At 41.8% G+C, this 22,684-nt stretch overlaps 1 protein-coding gene across 2 annotated transcripts in view; it reads left to right on the plus strand.

Moving 5' to 3' along the window:
* The window catches only part of IL1RL1 (interleukin 1 receptor like 1), a 28,224-nt gene extending 16,014 nt beyond the window's left edge, over positions 1-12,210 (plus strand). The window contains exons 10-12 of one of the 2 annotated variants that reach the window (XM_076359817.1): positions 5,703-5,846; positions 7,783-7,941; positions 11,827-12,210. In XM_076359817.1, the coding sequence (XP_076215932.1) occupies positions 5,703-5,846; positions 7,783-7,941; positions 11,827-12,173 (650 nt within the window). In that variant the 3' untranslated portion in view covers positions 12,174-12,210. Of the gene's footprint in view, positions 1-102; positions 421-5,702; positions 5,847-7,782; positions 7,942-11,826 lie in introns of those variants that run through there. The other variant, XM_076359825.1, reaches the window with a different exon arrangement.
* The last annotated feature ends 10,474 nt before the right edge of the window (positions 12,211-22,684 follow it).

Here is a 22,684-nt window from a genome sequence, read left to right on the forward strand (position 1 = left end):
TACATGAAGGAGTGAGTGTGTTTTATATTTTGTATTCATCAAGTGATTCATTAAATCTGATTTCTGTTGTAGACAACTCTTATTTTGTTTTTTTATCCATAGGTCTTCAGTAAATGTTCATGAAAGCTCTTGACTGTGACCCCCATTTGCTGCTGCCTGCTTTGTGTGGATGTCTGTCCCCTTCGCCTTGTTGCTGCTATTGTCAAGATGCCTGCTTCTGCTACTCAGCGCTGTTGGTGTAAGCAATGCTACATCCAGAAATGGTTGTGCTTTGCTTTAGTTTTCTTCGCTCACCCCTCACACAGCTGAGCAATATTTATGCTAAAACAATGACAGCTTGCCTCTGAGTATAAAAAAAAATGCTGTAGGGTTTTCTTGTGCCTCACATCTTGTAAATGTGTAATAAAAATGTGTACTCTACTTCTTTTTTGTGTTTTGTTCGTTTGCTTATTCTTAATGAAAAAAAAAAAACGAGTTGTGGGGTTTTTTTAAAATATGTGGTTGTTCCATAATGTTTTCCACAGCACAAATTGTGTCTGCTAGCTACTATCCTGTTAATGTGCTTTTTACACAAGTTCCTGCTCTGTATTCTGACTTTTTTTTCAGGGCATTCAGTATGGGTTACATCATTATCATTATTTGTAGCACAGATCTGTGACAGGAAGTAAGAGATGAATAGGTGTCATGCCACTTGCTACTCAAATCAGTCAATTTTGGGGGCGTTTAATGAACTAGATAAATAGTGTTTAGCTGCACAGGTGACAGATTAAGGGAGGAAGCAAAGATGCTGTAAGCAATTGCATTAGAGTTGCTATTCAGTCTTACAGCAATAGCCTCTGTCTTCAAAAACCTGCTGAATGAATGATTTGGCTCACCGCATAGAAATTTTCAATGGGAACCAGGAATTAAATCTATTTTTCTGAGTCATAATCAAATACTTTAAGTCCTATTTCACTGTTGGCGATATCATTATAATTAACCCTAGCAATTTGCTTTGATAACAATTGCAGTCCACATAAGAATAAAAAATTGCCAGAGAGGAGTGACAAGAAAAGGAGGAGTTTCTTTCACAGTCAAGAGTAGTGAGAGCTGTTTGTTTTTGTCTCCATGGAAAACAAAAATACTCCCTTAATACTACCAGGAACGGATGTCATTGGCAAAGCTGCTTGACATTTCACAGGGGAAAAAGTGTATTTTCTGGTTTAGGATATATGTTGTGCACACTTGTATGTATTCACATATGTATGTGAAGGAAAGTGCTGTATTGTGAAAAAAGTGTCTGTCCCAAGTGTCTTTTCACTTATCTTTTTAAATAGGAAATAAATGCTGCTGAGAGAAGCTGATCAGCTCTTTAGAAATGAGCTACATGACCTAAGTACCTCAGTTACCAGGAGTAATGCAATGCAGTCAGTCCTTCTGGTGTGATTTGGTGGTACCCAGACTACGAACACTATGTCTTTCAGACACAGAGAAATAGGCACATTCTTTCTTTGTTTTAACAGAAGAATATTAAATTAAAAATGAGGATTTAGCTATGAAATTTGACAGTCTCTGCAGCCATGTTCTTGCCTCCATTAGGAGGTGCTAATGTCCCTGCATCTTTCAGCTGCTGCTGCTGCTACATTCAGAGGTTGCTTCTCCTCCTGCTGAGGAAGATCTTTCTCCGTTTTTTTCTCATTCACCCCCTGCCTAGTCTTTGATCACCTCAGTCAACATGGAACCTATCCTTCCACACTATTTCCCATCCTTTCTCTCCCCTCTTTGCCTGAAGCTGTTTGGTATCTTCTGACTCCTTCACCAACACTTCTTCATAAACACATTCTTCATGTCTCATAATACCTCTTTACAGAAAATATAGGCTGTCTCATTTCCTCCAGATCTTTCAGTCCTGTATCTCCCTTTTTAATTCCAGAGATGGTGATCATCCCACATTTTACATTCCCTCTCTGCCACAAGACGTGTCCTCTCATGTGCTCTGAGATCACCTGTGTAACTTGTTGTGTGGGGTGCCTCTGGTCACTGTAAGGCTAAGGAATTTGCGACAACTTTTAATTCCCTTTTCTTCCACCTTTCCTGACAAAGATGTAGCTCATCCTGCTGGACACCTGGCAAGAGGCAGCCTGCCTGCCAGACTACTCCCACTTGCCCTCCACAGCTGCTTGGTATCTCTCACACTGGAAGATGCCACCTCTCAAGAATGAGAAAACTGATTGGCGACACTGTTCATGCCAGTTCAGCTCATTGATAACTGCAGTGGATCAATGCTCACAAAAGTAGCTCTGCTGGCAGAGGGGGGGGAAGCTGTTAGTTCCCGAGACAGAGGCAATGACAAGTAATTGGAGAAACACTGAAAGTGTTAAGTCCTTCTACCAGCAGAGCTGGGTCAGACAGGAACATCCCTTCAGCGTCCCCTCTAACTTGTCTGCTAGGGAGTACACGGGCTGTCTGAATACCTTCCAAGTCCTTCCCTTTTTATTACTATATAAGCTGCCACCGGCTTTTAGTTCCTCACCTTGATCCAGGGCTGGTTAAATAACTGGAGGTGGATTTTCATGTGTCTGACCCACAAGCATCATCTTATTTCTCCCTGAGCATTCCTCAATTCTCATTCACAAGGAGGTGTAAAATACCCAGAGGACCACAAATCTTTCTGGTGCGAACCCTCTTATCTGGAGAATGCCAGAAATTCCAGTCATTCAGAGCAGAGATAAAGTTCAGCCCAGAACATCAGCTCTGTTCCTCCTCAAAGATATTTAATGCCGAACCTACCCTTTTGGCTCATCTTTGGTAGGCGGATGTGGACAGGAATTCCAGACCCAGATCTCTTGCCTTTACTGTCTGGAAGCGTGTCCACCTTAGAAGCCAGAGAAGTTACAAAAAGCTGCTGTTCTTCCAGAGTTTGTCAGGAAATCCTTCAAATGTTGCTTTCTGACTTGTTTTCTCTGTCCTCTCCAATATTGTTTCTTGTGAACTGATAGTTCTGTATTCCCATTGCTCTTGAATATAAATAAATAGTATGAGAAGACAGTCTACTCATGAACTTTCTGCTGCTAAATGATGCAGCAGAGTCAAACAGAACAACAGGATCTGTTCAACCTCGTTCGGGGCCTCCAAAAGTGGCTTCTGGCCCTTGCCCCCATTGTGACAATCAGACAGCTGATTTACTCCAGAGAAACAAGAAGCTGAGTCAGCCTTACTGGGAATGGAACCTGCTCTTCCAGGAAGACCACCATGTGGTTCTTGTCTGATGCTTTACAAGCTGTATAAACACAGGAAATCTATTGCTTGTTTTCCAGCCTTCATCTGATCAGTGAAAAACCAAATGCAAAAGGCATTTTTTAGGTTCGTAATTGCAGAAGCTGTTGTTGGAATCTGTTTCTTTTCTACATGTTTTATAGATACTCACTCAATGCATTACAGCAGTATTTGTAATGTGGCGAGCGCCCTCTCAACAACTGAAGCAATAAGAAATAGTGGCAATCTCTGATCCTTGGGTCGTCCTCACCAGGTAGTGGAAGGGGTTTCCTGATTTTGTCTGTGTGTGTGTAGTGACCAGGAAAATGGATCAAATCATAAAATTTGAAGGGGTCCACAAGGACAAAGTTCCTTCATGGGCATCACGTGACACTGTTAAAACTACAAATTGGCCAAACTTCGCTATAAAAGAAACTGGTTGTTTTCTTGCCCACTTCAGTCTTATTGTAAGGCGGTTTCCCCATATCTCCTAGTTCTGGTGAGGTATGCTACATCACATGCCTGATGTTTCTTTCTCCCTTTAAATGGCAAAGAAAAAACCAGGAAGAGTGTGAAAATCATGTCAAATTTACCTTGCATCCTACCAGAGGAAAGGGAAAATGTATTTGTAAACTCCTTATTTATATACCTTTTCAGTGGAATTTCTCAGGCACTAATACTTTTAGGTTGCCTCTGTAAGTACTACGCAATACACTGCCTTATTCAACATGTCCTGGAGAAGCCAGGGAACCTGTAAAATTCAATGTAAGAGACTCTTCACTGCTAAATATTTTATCTTATTTCATTCACTTAGAGCCAAGTCCAAGCGAAAGCTCTGAAATTGCTCCTTGGTGGTGGTCAGTGCCTTCACCTGGTAGCATACTTACTGGCCGCATACAATCTGCAACATTTTCCAATCTGTCTTGCTGCCTCTTCTGCAGAGGAAACTGAGACTGGCTCTTCAGCCTGCTGTAAGATGCACCTCCTCAAGTGCCGGTGAATGGCCTGCTGCTGCAGCCACGTGTGTCTCGTGTGTGTTTTGCAGGCAGAGGGAGGAAAAGCCCTGAGCGTCTGATCCCTGCTCCGAATGCACAAGGCTTGGCTGGGTCGAGTTGCTACCAGCACATATAATTACCCTCCATGAGTTGAGATGCTGTGAAGGGTCTTTACAGTGAGGATGCCAGAGCTGACCTCCATGTTTGTAGTGCCAGAATGCTTGTATTTAAATTTATATGTGGTTAACATTCAAAGGAATATTTCTTTTCTCAGCTAAGATAATTCTGAAATTGCAGCATACCTCAAATCTTATTGTAACACTGAAGGGATACGTGCTTCTAGTGATATTCCAAGCCAGGGCATTGCATCTGGCAATTATTATATTTGCTGTATCATAGTAAAATAAAGACAGATGGGCCCTTTTATGCAGATGTGATGCACAATCTGGACATTTTCATGTGCATTTCTTTGTGTGATAATCACAATCTTGTCCTAGACTAGCTGTGTGCATACGATAGCACAGAGCTGGTGACTGCCATCCTTATAGAATCATAGAATCATAGAATAGTTTGGGTTGGAAGGGACCTCTAAAGGTCATCTAGTCCAACCCCCCTGCCGTGGGCAGGGACATCTTCAACTAGATCAGGTTGCTCAGAGCCCCGTCCAACCTGACCTTGAATGTTTCCAGGGATGGGGCATCCACCACCTCTCTGGGCAACCTGTGCCAGTGTTTCACCACGCTCAGCGTAAAAAATTTCTTCCTTATATCTAGTCTGAATCTACCCTTGATAAGTCTTCATCTCTGAGTTGGAGGTAGTCAGATTCAAGAGCTCTTCCATGAGGGAAGCTGGAACTAAAGGGGGTGGCTCCTTTCGTTCCCAATTTTCCTTACTCGTAATTGCTATTTTATGCTCCTTGACCCTCTCCAAAGGAAAAGGCAGGGGAGAATATAATCTGCCTCCAGCATAGTTTATTTTATTTTTGTGATCAGGACATGTTCTGTTTTCCTGCTTGTTTTGCGTACTTTGTTCTTATCTTGCAGATTTCATTATTTGCACATTTCTCTGTACCCTGTTTGTGCAACTAGGCCAGAAGCCTCCGCTTGTCCTTTTGTGGACACTTACAGTTGTCATGCATCTGCGTAGATGCCTTACAAAATGCTTGAACACTGTTGCTGGTTGTGTTATTAACAGTTTTACAATGTTACAAACTGCTTAAACATCATTGTCAGCTGTGGTATTTAGCATAGGTAGGTCTCTATTCAACAGAAGCAAATACTAATTACATACTGCTTAGTATGCTTCTAGTTTAGGGGTCTCTGTGTTGGCTACACCAGCTGGGGAAGGAAAAAGCTTTGTCGTCTCTGTTGTGAGCTCCTTAAAGCTGCGACAGAAGAAAGGATGTGAGAGGCTGAGGCTTCAGCCCATGTGTTAACTTTTCTACGGCTAACAATATATTCCTCTTCTTTGCAGTGGGTCTTCCTAACATCCTCTTGATTGTAGGATCTCTAGTTCTGCTAGTTGCAATAGCAGCCTCCGTTATACTTTATCAGTCCTTCCGAGTTGATATCGTCCTATTGTATCGGGAGATATTTCAGCCCTACTCAGTCAAGGATGGTGAGTAAGAATTGAGCAAGAAAGTTCCCTTTTTTTAAGGAAAGCTTTTCCTTAAAAAAAGGCAAAAAAGCAAATCATATGGAAATGGATTTATTTAATAGTTGCTTACTAACTCATATGACAGCTGAGCCTGATCCTTCGCTTTGTCATGCCTTCTGAAATCGTTTAGATGAGAGGGGACATACATAGCTCTGTTAGTGCTTTACATTCCCTTGTTTCCTGGGTTCTGTAGCGATGTGTTACATAAAAGAGGTATTCAGTCCTGGTTTCATTTTTTTTTAACAAAAATATTTGCCATGAAACATTGAATGACAGTGAAAATCCGATTTACAGTGCTATTAACTGTACTTGTTACGTGCTCTCTAAAGCAAAGGAACTACTGGCTAATGTGTTAACAGGCATGTGTTAGAGCAATGCAGTTTTTATAAGCCAAAGAGAAAGGTACCAATATTATGGAAGACACTTTTGGGGGGAATACATCCCATCCAACTTTAGGGGTGGACTTCAGCACAAGATTAAGACATCTAAATTTAGTCGCATGCAATGAAGGTGCACGCATGCAAGTTCCCATCATAGACATGAAACCTGGAGACCTGGGGCTGGGTTTAGCTGTCTAACCGTAAACAGCTAGTGCCGTTGGAGCTCCCTGAGGGCTTAAGAGAGACCTGAACGCCTCTGCAGTGGCAGCTGAAGGGCAGGCAGTGCCTAATGACACTATGTGGTACATGTTTTTAGGTGACCAAGTCCAGCTTCTCATCAGTAAAATCAACTCAGCTAACCAGGCACTGGGACCTTGCGTCGGTGGTCTAAACATGGGCATCTAGAGTCATTTGGGATGGCCAAAAAAATGAACACATAACACAGATCTGCCGGATGTTGCAGACTTCTGGAGCAGGGTCTGGAGATCAGGTAGGGTACCATAGGAAGTCTCAAATGGCACTAGTTTAGGCAAGTCAGCTGGGCCCCTGGCATTTACATGAGAGCAATCTGAATCACTCTAGAATTCACTAACTGCAATGGCTAGTTCTCCACTGATTGTAGCAGGAGTTTAGACACCTAGTTTTCATGTAGACACCTAAATTTACATTTTTTAAATCTGAAGCTGCCTCCTACCACAGATGTCTGCATGGTAGATATCTACAGCTGATGTAGTTACTTATGTTCTCTGTAAAGAGGAAAGAAGTATGCTTTTTAGGGCAGTTTCCATTTAAGTATATTTTATGATGAAATGAATCAGACTCTGGAAATGGCTATGTCTTTTTTATTGTAAGGATGGTCTGGACAAGAACCTCAGATAACAACAAAAGAAGGGATATGATCATCTCCACTGGAAAGAAAGAAACAAAACCTTTGGGATTAGAAAAAAAAATTCTGTTATGGAAAACATATTTGAGAGGAATGAAGAGAAGAGCGAAAGAAATATTTGACTTTGTACTTGGTTCCGACTGTAAGACTACTTCCTGAGTAAAGGAGCTTTTCACTCAGAAGTATGCTATGTCGTGGGAATGATGAGTAATTTCTTCAGGGCGGAAGAATTTAAGTGGAGTGTCTTGTCCTGAAAGACAAAGGCTGTTAACAGCCTATTGTATCACTGAAACAACAAATGCTGAGCTTCATCTCTATTTCATGCTAATATGCATCGATCAATTGAATTCTTACTCTATATACTTTGGGATACAGCCTTCACAGTACAAAGGTCGGGTTCTCCAAACTTACAAACACACAGGACATAACAATTGAGCATGGAAAATACCAAATGTGCACAGTCTCTAATTTCCAGATATGCACCTGATGATATACGTTAGTCAGATTAGCAGGAACTTCTACTTAGATCTATTTCAAAGACTGATATTTTTTTATTTCTCTTCTAGCTTTTGCAATAGACAGCTCTAATTCATGATAACACAATACACTTTCCTCTTGTTTTGCCTTACAGATGGGAAGATATATGATGCATATGTTATCTACCCCAGAAGCCACACCAATGAATCTAATTTTGTGGAATATTTTGTTTACCAAAGCATGCCAGATATTCTAGAAAATAAATATGGATATAAACTGTGTATTTATGGGAGAGATATATATCCCGGAGAAGGTAAGTTTCAGATCAGATAATGCACAGAATGTCTTGTCAAGCTTGAGCAGACTGTGGTTCTAGTCCCTTTTAGGGGTATAGAAGGTCCCTTTACGTTCCTGAGCTGGCTGCTCATCTCCTCAGCAGCTGTGTGTCTGCTCTTTCAGGCAGGGTGACGCAATGGCACTCTGTGCTTGCGTGTGTGCTAAGAAAAGCAAGCTACAGGGCAGGGGCACGGATTGTTTATCATCTTCTTGGGTCGTGCAGGAAATGTGACCCCAAGTGTCACTCTTTTAAACATACACCTGCTCTTTGGGTAGTGTAGCTCTGCACAGCCATTATCTGGGCAAAGCCACAGCCGAACCGTGCATGAGTAGGTCTATAAGACACGGAAGAGGAGAAAACCACAAACTAAGTTGAGAGATTAACCTTGCTGTTATCACTCAGGGTTTTTCAACCTGTTATGAGGGTGTCAGAGTCACAGGAAGTTCACCTTCTGTTCACCGATGTGACCTCCTTTCTCTTCACACAATTCCCAGCGCTAATTCAGGAAACAGCTGGTATTCTTTATGCCCACTTCCTTGTCTTCCAGAATGGAATCATGTTAATTAATCTGTGCTAATTTCCATATGGACACCTCTACGCTATCTCTTATGATTGCTGTCATCTAGGTGCTATCTGCTTTCCTTCAGAGCTGACTTGTCTGTTTGGTTTGTGCTTTGGTTATTCTGTGGACCAGATCTTCTCTCCCTGTCAGTAAGCAGGCAGGAAGCCAAAGCTGACACATTCTCTGTTACACATTTCTGAAATCATCTGCATTGGGCCAGGTGTCTTTCACCTGCCCAGAGCTGGCCTGAGATCTTTGATGTCCTTCTCTTCTGGAGAGTGGCAAAAGTGCTTGGCCTTGAGAAAACCCACTGCAACAAGAATGTAAAAAAAGCTGCAAGAGTTGTGAGCCAGACCATTCCCAGCATGCCAGATCCAGAACAAGGAACTAACAGTAGCTCACAAAACTGTCAATGACAAAAATTTATGCCACCTGTTCAGGTGACTAGGGACAGGGCAATATTTTGTTATGGGACACTGCTCTCAAACTGTGGTTTATGGATGGCAATCCTGAAGAAAACTGAGCACAGCACGCAACTGAGCTGAAGACTGCGGGACTAACAAGGGCTCTAATAAGTTGGCTGAAAACAAAAGACGTTTTCACTGTACAAAGGCATAAATGGATGCCTGTAACCCAGGAGTGACAGACAGAAGACTCGCCAAGCCAGCCTTGGACAGTGAGTACCTTTTGTTTGACTTGTTCCGTCTGATTTAATCAAAACTCTAAAAATATCCTGAGCACTGACCATTGTCCTTCCTTTTCTCTTCTTGCCTACTTTCCCAGCTTTCTGCTTTTCTCTTCCTTGTCTACTTTCATGCCCCAAAATGCTTCCACTTGGGTGGAAAAGCTATTCAGAATCTGCCTGCCACTGGGAGCACTTAGAAGTTCTCTGCTTCCACACAGATGGACTTTACCCATACACTTCCCACCCTTATCTTCTGATCTTGAGCCTCTCATTACCAGGTTTCCAAATCCAAAACCTTACAATTAAAATATGCTAAGCACAGTAAAACAGGAAATGCCACTTCGAGTTACTGTGATCCTTCCTGAACACGTATCATAGCATTTGATGAATCATATTTTTCACTGTAAAACTCCATGTATTTCCAAAAAAAAAAGATTGCAGTGAGGATATAAAATGGAATTATTATGTCAAGACATGCTTATGACTCCTAGTTCCAGGGCAAAGCTTTGTTACTTGAAACTTGTGTTCTTCCAGTAAAAAGGAAAGTTAAACAGAATGATTCAAGTGATAAACAGCACAGCATAGCTGTCGGATTCCCATTATGCTTCCCTAAACTAGCATTCTTTTTGTTTCCTGGCCTTACTGATTAATAGTGTTTTCTACAAACTAACAGTTGCCTGAAGAGGTGCAAATGCAAGTATTATGCAGCAAACCAAGAGTTTTCACCAGCATCACCTTCTACTCTGTTCTTCTCACGGTCTCATTGTCCTGCCAACTGCGTTCCTTGCTGCAGAATCTAACCAAACACTGCTGGAGCTGCTGTATCTGTAATACACAAAAACATGAGCAAATAACAGAGGAATGATCATACTTCACTGGAGCAGCGTTCTGTGTAGCCAAGTGTCCTATCTTCACCACTGGCCATGGGCAAAGGACTGGAAAAGACTAAGAACAGGGCAAGCTTATATTATGCTTCCATTAATGTACTCTCCCAGCAGTATGTGGACTGCAGATGCTTGAATTTTTGTGTGTAATAGCTGCTGATGGATTTTTTTCTTTCACAGTATTTTCTGTCACTTTCTGAACTCTCATAAACTTCTAACATTGACAAAACAGGTTGCAATGAATCCCTCGGTTAAAGTATTTGCAGCATGCAGCCCCATTTTTCCTCCTGCCACAAGTATGGCATCAGAAATCCAAATGCAGAAGTGAATACCTCCCCAGATCCATGGTCTTTCAGTCCTGAGCACAATGGACTGCACCTCAAAACTGAGAAAGATGGTTTTTTAACAGTGGTGTTATTATGGGAACAAAACATGAAAGTAGCTGCTTACCTTAATTTTTATCACCTTCCAAAGGATCTATTCTCCTAGCATCAGGAAAATTTAATGAAAAAGAAGAAAATGAAAGGAGTTGAACTGGTGAACATCACAGAAAGGCAAACTATTTTCATAGAATACTCTCAGAGCCAAGAAATAGGACAGAGGAGTCATTGAAAGGGTTCTCTTCCTGACCCAGGAGCTGAAAAAGCTGGGCCTCTCTGAGGCTGAGAAGAGTCTTGCAATGGGCTGGCAGCCCCCAGCAAAGGAAAAGAGGATGCATATGCAGCTGGCTGATGACATCTGCAAATCAGTGGCGTTGTTAAATAATTGTCACATTGAATTTCCTTAGCTCAGCTCCCACCTCCTTTCCCTTGGCCCAGCATGACATGCTCCCACCAAAACAACTCCAGCTTTCATTCTACAGACCACAGCAAACTCTTCTAACCGGGATGAGTGTTTCGCTGGACAGGCATTCATCTGCAGTGTTCTCCCCATAGACATCACAGCAGGTCATCGGGAAAAGCAGCTCCTGGAGGCTTGATGTGGAGCTTTCCAAGTCACCCCAGAAATTTCTCCCATAGCATGCTGGCTCTCGAGTTTCCTAGGTTCAAGACCTCCAACATCACTGTCCCAGTTGTGGTTGATCAGCTCTCCCTAACAAACCGGTGGGAAAGAGAAACACCTTCAGTCATGCTGACATACAAATGCCCTGCAAGTCTGGATCCACCCCTGCAGGGCAGATGCCAACCCAACGCACAGGTTAACGTATAAATTAGCATGCTATCGCTCAGGAGAATTAACACTCCCTCTGCCCCTAAGTAAGCCTCTTAAGAAGTAAGTCACCCCAAAGTCTCCAAATGACTAATTTTCATGGGTCAGTATTGCAGGATCAGTTTGTAAAGCACTAAACTTGATAGAACATGATTCCTTACATGAAGACTATTGATCAAGCACAAATTTGATGCAATCCAGATCTACTGAACTTGACCCTAGGTTGTTGGATTAGAAATTCCTAACAATTCTTAAGAGCAGTGAAAATATTAATGTTTCAACCAAAGGAAAGCTTTTGAAAACAATTTGAAAGGAAAGCTTTGGTTTTTTTGTTTTTGTGTTTTGTTTCGTTTTGGGTTAGTTTGGGGTTTTTAAGCTTTTTTTCTAATGAATAAACTGTACCAGACTGACGTGAGACAGAAGTTATTTCTGGTTAAAAAGCAATGAAAAAGAAGTGCCTAAACACAAAAGACTTTATAAAAGAAATTTCGGGGTCTCGTAATTTTCTTGTTCATTCCTAGATACAGCCAGTGCAATTGAGAAGAGGATGCAGAAGAGCAGACGGCTGATCATCCTTCTAACACACCAGCTGATTAATTGTAAAGAACCTGCTTATGATCAACACATTGCTTTATACAATGCCCTCATTCAAAATGGTACAAAGGTGATCCTGCTAGAAATGGAGACAATTGGGACTTATGAGAAGCTTCAGGAATCGCTTAGGTTTATTGTTAAGCAGCAAGGTACCGTCAAATGGAAAGAGCAGCACACTGTGCACCCACAGTCATCCAATTCTAGGTTCTGGAAGCAGGTGAGGTACCATATGCCACTGACACTCAAGTCCTCATACTCAGCTAATGCCAGGTGAACAGTGAGTCTAAGAAAATACTGGTACGCTATCAGGATGAACCACATGTCTGCAGCTCCTTTTCCTTTCAGTAGGCACACGATTTTACAGTCTGGAAGTCTGGCTGTAATTTTGAAACTTTTTCAGTCCTTCAATTAAATAATGATAAGGTAAACTGATGGAGGAGGTCTGGGGAACTGAAGGAAGTTTTTATAGGTATGGGAGTTCTGTAAATAAATCATTCTAGGCTGCATGCAGAATTTTGCGTGTCACAGGAAACAAAATGTACCTTTCTTTCTATATATACTCGTACACATAGCTGAAAGTTTTGATTCTCAATAGCTGAATGTTCCGCAGGTTCTTTACCTTTCTAATGCAGTTGTTCAAATGTAAATGCCTTCTATATGATTCAGCTAGAAAGCATAATGTGTATTATTCAACTAGAAAGTATAATGTTGTGCTTTTGTTCATTTTTTCTGCCACTTACTCCTTTTTGATTCAATAGTAATAGTAATACTATGAAATGTTATTCTTCCTTAGTAGGGATGCCTCAGTAAAGGCTCTTTTGAGACTGATGTGAATACAGCATTTAAAAAAAAAAAAAGCAGTGTTAAGGGAAATAAATGCATGCCAATATATATTTATATACATTTTTAATATTATATATATTAAAATGAATCTCACACAAAGGGGAAATTTAAATCTTTCAAGTACAACAGACCATGCTGTTGCTATTGTTATTATCTCCAGAGAGAAATAACATTTTAAAATTTAAGTTTCGTTTGGTTTTTTTTTCTTGTACACTGGTAGCATTCCTTTAAGCTACTGAAAAAGAGACTTTCTGCATTTTTATAACAGCCAGTATCCACCTTTCTTTTTTTTTTTCTGCTTTGACCTTATGCCTAGTTATACTTTCTTCTGATAGGGAATACCTTGAGATGCAAAGGTCAGCCAAATCTCCTTCTAGTTCAGGGGTGTATGAACAAAATGTGTTCTAGTACAGATATCTTTGCGAACCTTAATCTTTTTAGCTTCTTAAAACCAGGAATTTTCTTACTGTTGGCGAAGGCTTGGTTTTGAGCTTCAGGCTTGTTGCAGAGATGGACTTAAAGAGTGAAAATTAGATGCAGAACATCTAATGTTACCAAGTCCAGGCTTACAGAGTAGGCAAGTCTTTTCCTTTTACTGTAAGTTTTTATTGAATGTGGATCTTCAGACTTATGGATGGCTATCTGTAGTAGGAAAAATGTGTATGCAATATATATATGTATGCAGTATAGATTTTTTTCCAACATTAAATTAAAAGACCTATGGCAAACTAAACAGCTTTTCACTGATCAGTTATATTTTCTAGTGTTCATGCACTCATCGCTCACTATAAAACATCTAATGTGTATTATTGCCTCATTAGATTGTGTTGGGTCCTGTTCCTAAAGATCCCTCTAGATAAACCTCACTGTCTCTATGGAAGCTCCACAAAATGGATTCATGCCAATGTAAGAGCGACTTGGTTTATTCCTACAGTACCATTTCTTTCCACAAAAAGAATACTAACACTAGGGCGTGTGTAAAGGTAGGAAAGCCTGTTGCTTTTCACTATGAAGATTTTTCACAGCAGCTTCTAGGCAAGACAGAATATTCACTTCCAAGATTATTACAAGATCAATTTTTAATAGAGTTTGAGTCCTGGGCACTTAATGAGGAAGAAAGGACGATAACCGAGTATCTTGGAAACAAAAACTTCTTGGATGAATTGTGAAGCTGGAAAGGGTAAGAGGAGAAGGTACAATGAGGAAGTGCACAGGGTCAGCAATGAACCAAATTACTCTGAAACATACTGATATCTCATTGACTTCTGTTAGCCAGGCATGTAGTTATGGTGGTGAAAACCAAACTTACTAAATGGCTCTTGTGGTGACACTCCTTTTGTATCAAGCCTCATAGTTAACCAAGAAAAAAAGAGGAAAACAATATCAAGCAAAACCTGACAATTCTTAGTGTGGTTTACCAGCAGTGAACAGTACGGTCTTGACAGAAAGAAAAGGGGCAAATTCTGAGAGTGGCAAAGAATTTTTACAGAACCAGGGGGTAAGTATGTGACTGTAATAATGACAAAAAAATGCCACAGCTGTCACTTCTTTTTGTATTCCTTGGTGGTTAGTAAAGAAATCTGAGATATGCATTAAAATTAATGTCTTTCTACAGATGTTATCACATTTGTAGTGTTAAAGAGAAAGCATGAAGAGAACTATGGAATACTTTTACAACATCATTACAACATCACCACCGCTGAGGCCACACCTGGAGTCCTGTGTCCAATTCCGGGCTCATCAGTAGAAGAGAGACATGGACATACTGGAGAGAGTCCACCAAAGGGCCATGAAGTTGGTGAAGGGACTGGAGCATCTGTCCCGTGAAGAAAAGCTGAGAGAGCCTGGACTCTTCAGCCTGGAGAAGAGAAGGCTCCCATCTGAAGGGAGGATGCAAAGAAGAGGGAGTGAGGGTCTTCTCAGTGATGCCCAGTGACAGGACCAGAGGCAACGGGCACAAATTGAAACACAGGAGGTGCCCTCTAAACATCAGGAAACACTTTTTTACAGTGAGGGTGACCCAGCACTGGCACAGGTTGCCCGGGGAAGTTGTGGAGTCTGCATCCTTGGAGACATTCAAAAGCCACCTGGACACGGTTGTGGGCAACTGACTCTAGGTGGCCCTGCTTGAGCAGGGAGGTTGGACCAGATGACCTCCAGAGGTGCCTTCCAATCTCAGCCATCCTGTCATTCTGTGAAATGCGACTTAAAAAGAATCTAAATTTTCAAAAACATGTTTTTAAAGAAAATTGGCAATTTTTATTTCATATTGCCTTGGATACAAACAAAGTACACTAGGCAGGCTGCCTTAGTGGAATAACAGAAGGACAGTCTGCCCTGTGCAAAAAAATCTCACCTTTCACCAGAGAAAGCTTATAGAAGAATCAGTTAGGATGCTTAAAGCTTAAACTACACAGAACAAAGGTAATTTTGTTGCTGAATTAGAACTTCCACGTAGAGATTTAATGCCCTTTAATTTCTGCTCTGTGCTTCCCTGTTTTTTGTACCTCAGGTGACTCTGGAGAGCAGATTTGCTTTCACTTGTTTATAGAGCAGAGTCATCATGCCATCTAGTGGATGAGCAGGTATCAAGAGATTCAGACCAATTAGAAATAAATCAGTTTAGAAAAGCATTAGAATTAAACAGAGTGAGATTTTCAGGGTGTGCATACTTCTGTTATCTCCTGAAACCCATACAGCATTACTTGTAAACAGCAGGTCAGAATCTGGCATTGAGAATACAGTGCTGACTCTCTTATAATAACATATTTTGAAGGAACAATAGTGTCTCCTTGCCATGTAACTGCAGTCATGCAGAATTGTATGTCCCCAGTTGTAAAATCTTATCTCTGGATACTTCATATCTGAAAAGTATACGCTCCATTGCTGACAATAAAGAAATAACAGAGAGACAGGAATAAGCATTGACTTCACTGACACTGATGTCAGTGGTGAAGCTCCTGGTGACTTCCAAGGTATGGAAACCAGCTCCTGCTAATATGAAGTAGGATAACTGCAGACAGCACTTAGAATGTACTGCCCTCCTCACATATGCATTTAATATACACCAGCCCTTTGTGTGAACATATTTAATGGTTTGGCCTTGAGGTCTCCTATACTGTTGAGATTTGAAGTTGCTACAGCTCAACGAACCATGACCCCTGCTGGCTTCTTCACCTAAACCACAGTCCTGAAAAGCCAGCCCAGCTATTGTTCCTGCCACATGCAGGGAGAGAGTTTCACCTATATTTGCTTCACATGGTTGTGAAGCCCAAGAGTCTGACCACTGGAAGGAAGTTTTTAAAAGTTTTTGTAGCAGGCTATTATTTGTAGTGTATGCAACATTAATTTCTTACAGCATTGGACAAAGGTATGTTTGGAATATGTAAAATTAAGAGTATATTCTATCAAAAAATTGTACAACTGTACGTTCCTGACTCTTTCAAGGGTTGAAAAACTACAGCTGTTGTGTTCGAAACATGTGCTTATGTGTTCCCTTTTCCCACTTTAAAGCGTGAGCTACATGCCTAATTTCATATGAAAGGCAGAATTTGTTGTAGAGCAGTTTATTCTTTAAAACTGTTTCCAGTCTTTATAGATCTCCTGGGAAGGTTATGAAGCAATCCTCCTTGAAGCCATTTCAAAGTACATGAAGGGGAAGAAGGTGACTGAATTTACAAAAGGCATATCATGCATATCCAGCCATGCCGTGGGCAATGGGAGAACGCTGGATGCTGCATACCTTGAATTGAGCCAGGCCTTTGACACAGTCTCTGTTGGTGAGATACAGATAAGCGGACAAAGGTGAGTGGAAAAACAGCAGGGCCAAAGTCCATGCGGGGTCAACATGTCGTGATCAGTATACTAACCTCATCTCACAGTAAATTACTAGTGGCATCCCTCAGGGACTAATATTGGTACCGCTACCATTTAGCATCCTTATTAATGACCTTGGCAGTGAGACAGACTGCACAATCAACAGATTTTCAGACAGAAAAACAAACTGGGGAAGGATAGGTGGACACACTGGAGGGCAGGGCTGCTTTTTTGGACAGAAACAGACTGGAGAAATGGACTGATGGGAAACTCATGAGGTTCAACCCACATGCAAAGTGCTGCATCTGAGATGGAATAAACCCATTCAACAACACAGCCTGGAGGTCAACCCAACACAAAGTAGCTTTGCAGAAAGAGATTGGATGTCCTGGTTGACACCAAGGTGAACATGAGTCAGCAGTGTGTCCTTGTGACAAAGGCAACCAACTGCACCCTGCACCTTACTAGTGAGAGTGTAGTTGAGCAAAGTGATTATTCCCCTGTATTCAGCATTTGTGAGATTATCTCTGGAGTACTATGTCAAGTTTTGGGCTCCCCAGTACAAGTGAGGCGCTGACATGCTGGAGTGAGTCTAAGGAAAGACTACCAAGAGTACAGAGTACATAGAGGGAGAGGACAAGAGGTCCTGTTTCTGTCTACAAGAATCTAATGGAAAGACAGAGAGAATGGATGGAGCCAGGCTCTTCTCAAAGGAGCACAGCGATGGGACAAAAAAGCAACCGGCACAAATTAGAACATGGGAACTTTAAATTGCATATTAGGAAAAAATTTTCACCATATGCATGGTCAAATGCTGGAAAATGTGCCCAGAGAGGCTGTGGGATCTCCATCCTTGCAGGTGTTTGGGTCTCAGCTGTACATGCCCTGAGCAGGGGCTGGACCTGATGACCTCCAGAGGTCCCTTCCAACCTGAATTATTCTGTGATGCTACAATGTGGAAGAAAGTTTGAAAATGTGCAACTTGCGTATTTTATACGCAACGTATGAGAAACATATGAGGCTCTAACAGACATGTTATCAGTCTGGAATCTGCTTTTTGACATCAGGGACAGATAATGCTGAAAAAAACTATGGAATATAACTTAACCTCTGCTAAGAATTAATATAACTGGTATACAGAGATGACAGAAGAACATTGAAAAGGACTATTACCAGCTAGAAGCAAACAGGCTTAGACTGTGGTTACAAGAATTAGATGTGTTGCTATTTATGACGGAAATAGTTTCACAGTTTAGGTTTTCAGTTAGCGCCTCTGTGTAGTGTATGTTGGATGGAAAGGAAGATGTGAAAAACTGTGAGAAGTAACTGGTCTTCCCTAGCTGATTGATCAGGTGGTCAGAACTTCATACAAAAGTCTGTTTTTCAATATTAGTGCAAACTTTCATTTTCATCATGGCATTTTCATAATGAAAATTTGAGCTGTAGTAATTTTCGGTTGAGTTTCTTCTCTATTACAAGGCTATGACTTCTCCATTAAAACTGTGTTAGTCTGAAGACTAAAAAGTGTAAACTTTATTCTCCTTTCATATACATTCATGTATCTCAGAGCTAGCTATGATATTAGTTGAAAGGACTAATTGAACACAGCACTTCCTACAAGTTCAGAAACTTGAGAATGTTTCAAAAGGATAAGAAAGCGAATGTGAGAACAGCTCATGGAAAATATTGTTGTAAAAGAGTGAATTAAAAAAAATAAATGTCCTGGGTAAAAAAAAAAAAAGGGTAGCTGTCACCGAACAAGTTTCCGAACATGAAAAGGGTGATATGAAAATAAAAGAAATCCTGAGGGGATGACTTTTTTCCTGCTGCTATCAAAATAACTTCATTTAGAAGTATAGTCAATCATTGCACAGTACGTACTGAATAAACCATTCATGTGAAATAAACAGTGGCAAGCATTCATTTACTCAGGAACAGTACTTAAATAGGAAATACGGCGGTCAGAAATCCCTAATGGAACTCCAGTTCCAATATATCAACATTTGGCTAAAAAGCAGGCTCAGCTACTGGCATGAGGGCTTATTTAGAAGTGAATACATACACTCCTTTTGCAGTAATGGAGCTATAAAATGTTTCACGTCTTGAAAGCTTGCATTACTCTCTCCCCAAAGGGGATGCTATCACAGAAAAAATAGCACTGAAATGGGGACATTTCTGATCAAAGTATCGTAGGCTCACGTGTTTTGCTTTTTCTCTTTTCCTGCAGACCACATTTTGTAATGCTTTTGGGGGTTTTTACGTCGTCTTTTTTCTTTTGAGGTCTTTGCAGAGTATCAGCCTGTCAGGATACAGTTGATCTCTTTGCGCATCTTCATTCTCAAAACGTCCAGCGAAGCGGGGGTGAAAGCTGCAGCAGAGATAAAAGTTGCTATATTTAGCTTAATATAAGCGTTCCTAAACCTCCATCCTACTTCCATCACGCTTCTTGGAAAAGAGTCCTGCAATGGGCATTCAGCAGAAAAGCGGAGGAAGAGGCGTTTCGACTAAAGATAACCGAAGACATCACCTCCTTACGCCCTTTTTTCCCCCGGAAGGTTGTCGGAGTGAAGACCCCCGTCTCCTAAAAGAGTTGATCTTCACCCCCTTCGCTCGCGGGGGGGGCACCTCTGGGTTTCACCGACGACCGGGTGACAGCCCAGCACCCTTTGGTAAGCCAAGTAATACTTCAACCTGCCTTCTCCGCCCTGCCGCCCGGCCCCAGCCCCCGCACCAGCGAAACCGGGAAGCGGCCCCGCGGGGCCCGGCCGGACCCCCCCACCCCGGCGCAGGAAGGGGCGGCGCGGAGCTCCCGCCGAGCGCCCCGGCCGCCGCCGCCCGCCGGCCGGGTAGGGCCCGGGGGCAGCGGGGCGGCCAGGGGAGGGGAGGGAAGGGCAGGCGGGCCGGGGGAGGCGAGGGCCGGGCGCGGGCAGCTCCTTCTACCTCGGAGGGGCCGAGCATCAGGGCATCGGCCCCCTACTTATCCCCCCAACCCTGCCTATCCCGCTAACCCTGCCTGTCCCCAACCCTACCTGTCCCCCCAACCCTGACTGTCCCCAACCCTACTTATCCCCGCAACCCTACCTATCCCCCCAACCCTGCCTATCCCACTAACCCTGCCTGTCCCCAACCCTACCTGTCCCCCCAACCCTGCCTGTCCCCCTAACCCTGCCTGTCTGCAGCCCTGCCTGTCGCCCCAACCCTGCCTTCCCTGTCGCTCGTCCCCTGCCCGCGGTGCTGCGCCGTGCTCTCCCGAGCTGCCTGGCTCGGGCACCTCTCTCCGACTCTCTCGCAGGCCCATGATATACTTGTTCCTTATTACAGAGATGTCATAAATAATTTAGCCCTGAAAAGGGCTTATTTCAACACACAGCCCCTAACTGGCCCTCCAAAGTCACCCTCCCTGGGCTGCCCCCGGCCCTCTTCCTCACACCTAGGTGGCTTTGGAGCAGGACAAGCTCCTTAAGTGCTATTGTAGATGGTAGCAGCAAAAGATGATGCCTAAAACATTTGTGTATCAGCCCTGAAATGCCTCATTTAGAAAAGTTAATATTCGTAATTTGCTATTGCCTTTTCATTAATGCTAGTAAAGACAATTTCTCATATCTACCTTTTCCGTTTTCCTCCCTGCAGTCAACAGTTCACAAAGTGAGAAATTCCACTCTTCCTTTTTCAGGAGGTTTTTCAGACTGAGCTGTCTATGTATTGACTCACTTACTGAGAGAGATTACTCTCTGTTTCAGTAATGAATTGGGTTCAGATGATTTGTAAGTACAAGTTGTAACTCTCTGGAGTTTGGAAGACTACCTCTGCGTCTGCTTTCCACCTGGCAAGACTTGCATAGTGAGTAAACAACTTCACTTGTGTTGTTCGAAATGAAGATGGATTTTCATTTTAACCAATAAATAGCAACCCTGGCAGAATGGTGATTAGACCTCGTACGGTTAAGGCAACTGTTTGCTAGATCCCTTTGTTGCCTTCATGAATCCTACGCAAATTATGGCACTGTATGGCGATACTTGAAAAAGACTTAAATTCCACAAGAAGCCATCCTTAAAAAGGTAAGATGAGTGCTTTCCTGCCTTGATCCCAAAATGTTTGTTCAAACAGTCTGACGTTCAGAAGAATCTGTTGGTTTAAAAAAAAGTAAGTCACAACCCTTTGGGACCAAATTCAGGTTTCCAAAAGCGTTGATCAAAATGAGTTACTTGACCAAAATTGAGGATCACTCTGATTTATCAGCCCCCTTTCGTTCCAAAATCTTCTGATGATTCTAGGAAAATGAGGAATAATTATAATGATGCTTAAATACACATAATTGTCTAGTTCATGAGGTATCATTAATGCACTTTACAGAACTTAAACCTTCAGTTTGTTTAAAGATTTTGTTGGCTTCACAATGGCACAATGATTTTTAAGAACCATTTTTTATTATCAAAATTCCATCCGTGGCTTTAAGCATGCATGAAATTTTAAAACCACACTTAAAGCTATTGTTGCTTTGGGCCTTATGGACAACTGCTTTTTTATACTTGTTTCATTGAAACTGTCATTCCCCGCTGTTGCCTTAGCATTTTGTCCATTGAGTATTGCTATACTCCTTTATTAGGCACAGAATCTTTGCCTTTACTTTAAAATATCTCTCCATTTCTTTCTGAAAATTAAAAATCTTATTCTGTTCCTTGAAGAATCTCTTTATATTAGCTGAGTTTCATCAAAAGCATTTATCTCTTCCCTCCCCCCCCCCCCCCCCCTGTATTTCATTGAAGAGTATGCAAACTATATGGCTCAAATGTAAATACTGTTAGCCTGGAGTAGAACAATTTCAGACAGATTGGTCAGGTTCAACAGCAATGTGAGAGTAAGATTAAGGACCTGTGTTTTGCTTGTTAACAGTAGCCACTAATCTCAAACCTGGTTATTACTAAGTAGCTTGCATTATACTGTGTTCTTTAATCCATGTTAAAAGAATGAAGGGCTGTGCTCTGCATTCATTAAAACTTCCACTTTGTGCTGATGTGATGTGCCAACAAAGAATGGGATTTAGAATTAAAAATCTGGTGATAAATGATTTTATCTTTATGTAGTGGATCATAATTTCATAGTCTGTAACAGCTGTATTTCTTCTGGGTGTGATAGGGTGAAAAATGAAAAGTAAATTCAAGAAATGAAAAAGAAAGAGGCCCTTCTTTCCTTGTAAAGTGTAGCAGTTTGAATCTCCATGTGTAGAAGGGAACTGAAACCAGGTCTGAGGATTTTACTGTATGACCCTTTAAAGTTGCTTGTTGCAGTACTCGGCATCCAACTTCTTTTAGCTGCTTTCTAAATCTGGATCTGTCTACCAGTCAGTCTGAAAAAGGGGATGTGAAACAGTTCTTTCATCTCCTTACAGTGATTTATGGGATGATGGCATACTTGTAATCAACTGGGGAGAACGATAAGAGAGGGAGGGCTGCTTCACAGTTTAATGTCATTCTGGAATATGGCTGGAAATGCAGTAACCTCCTGCCTCCGGCCGCTTTACATCATGGGACGTTTCTGACTGTAAATCTCAGGGAAGTGTCTTACAACAGTAAGTATGTGCTTTCTCAAATTGCAAGAGGTTTGGGTAATAAAACCAAAGAAACAGAATGCTAACGAGATTTCTTTTGGCAGCTCTCTGTGAAATCTCTCTCTCGTGTGCGTGTGTCTCATTTGCCCATGCATGTCCAGGTCAGTGACTAAGCAAGGTTGTCTGTCTTGGCTGCAGAGGTTGAACTAAGCTTATTATACACCTAATCTGTCTGTTTTGTAAGCAAAACTGAGGCACAGTCTTAGGACTGGCTCTGCCTTTGGTTGTCAGCTAACATGCTATTCTGAGGAATCTCGGAGAAGATACTCCACGCTGGTATTATTTAGTGTTTTCCATTTGCCTTTGAAAGCACAGTTGACCGCATATGAAGCAACTGAATATGAGCTGCTTCATCTTCTCCCCCTTAGTGGAAATGTTAGCACTCTTAGCTGGTGCTTATCGGTTCCATAGACAAAATTGTAAGAAAAAATTGTAGATCTCATTGTTTTCCAACAGGCTCAAAATTAGCCACCAAGGTGTCGGATCTATCAACACTGGGCTCTTCTCATTGAAGGCAA

Source organism: Aptenodytes patagonicus, chromosome 1 (genome assembly GCF_965638725.1).
Source record: "Aptenodytes patagonicus chromosome 1, bAptPat1.pri.cur, whole genome shotgun sequence".
Taxonomy (NCBI): Eukaryota; Metazoa; Chordata; class Aves; order Sphenisciformes; family Spheniscidae; genus Aptenodytes; species Aptenodytes patagonicus.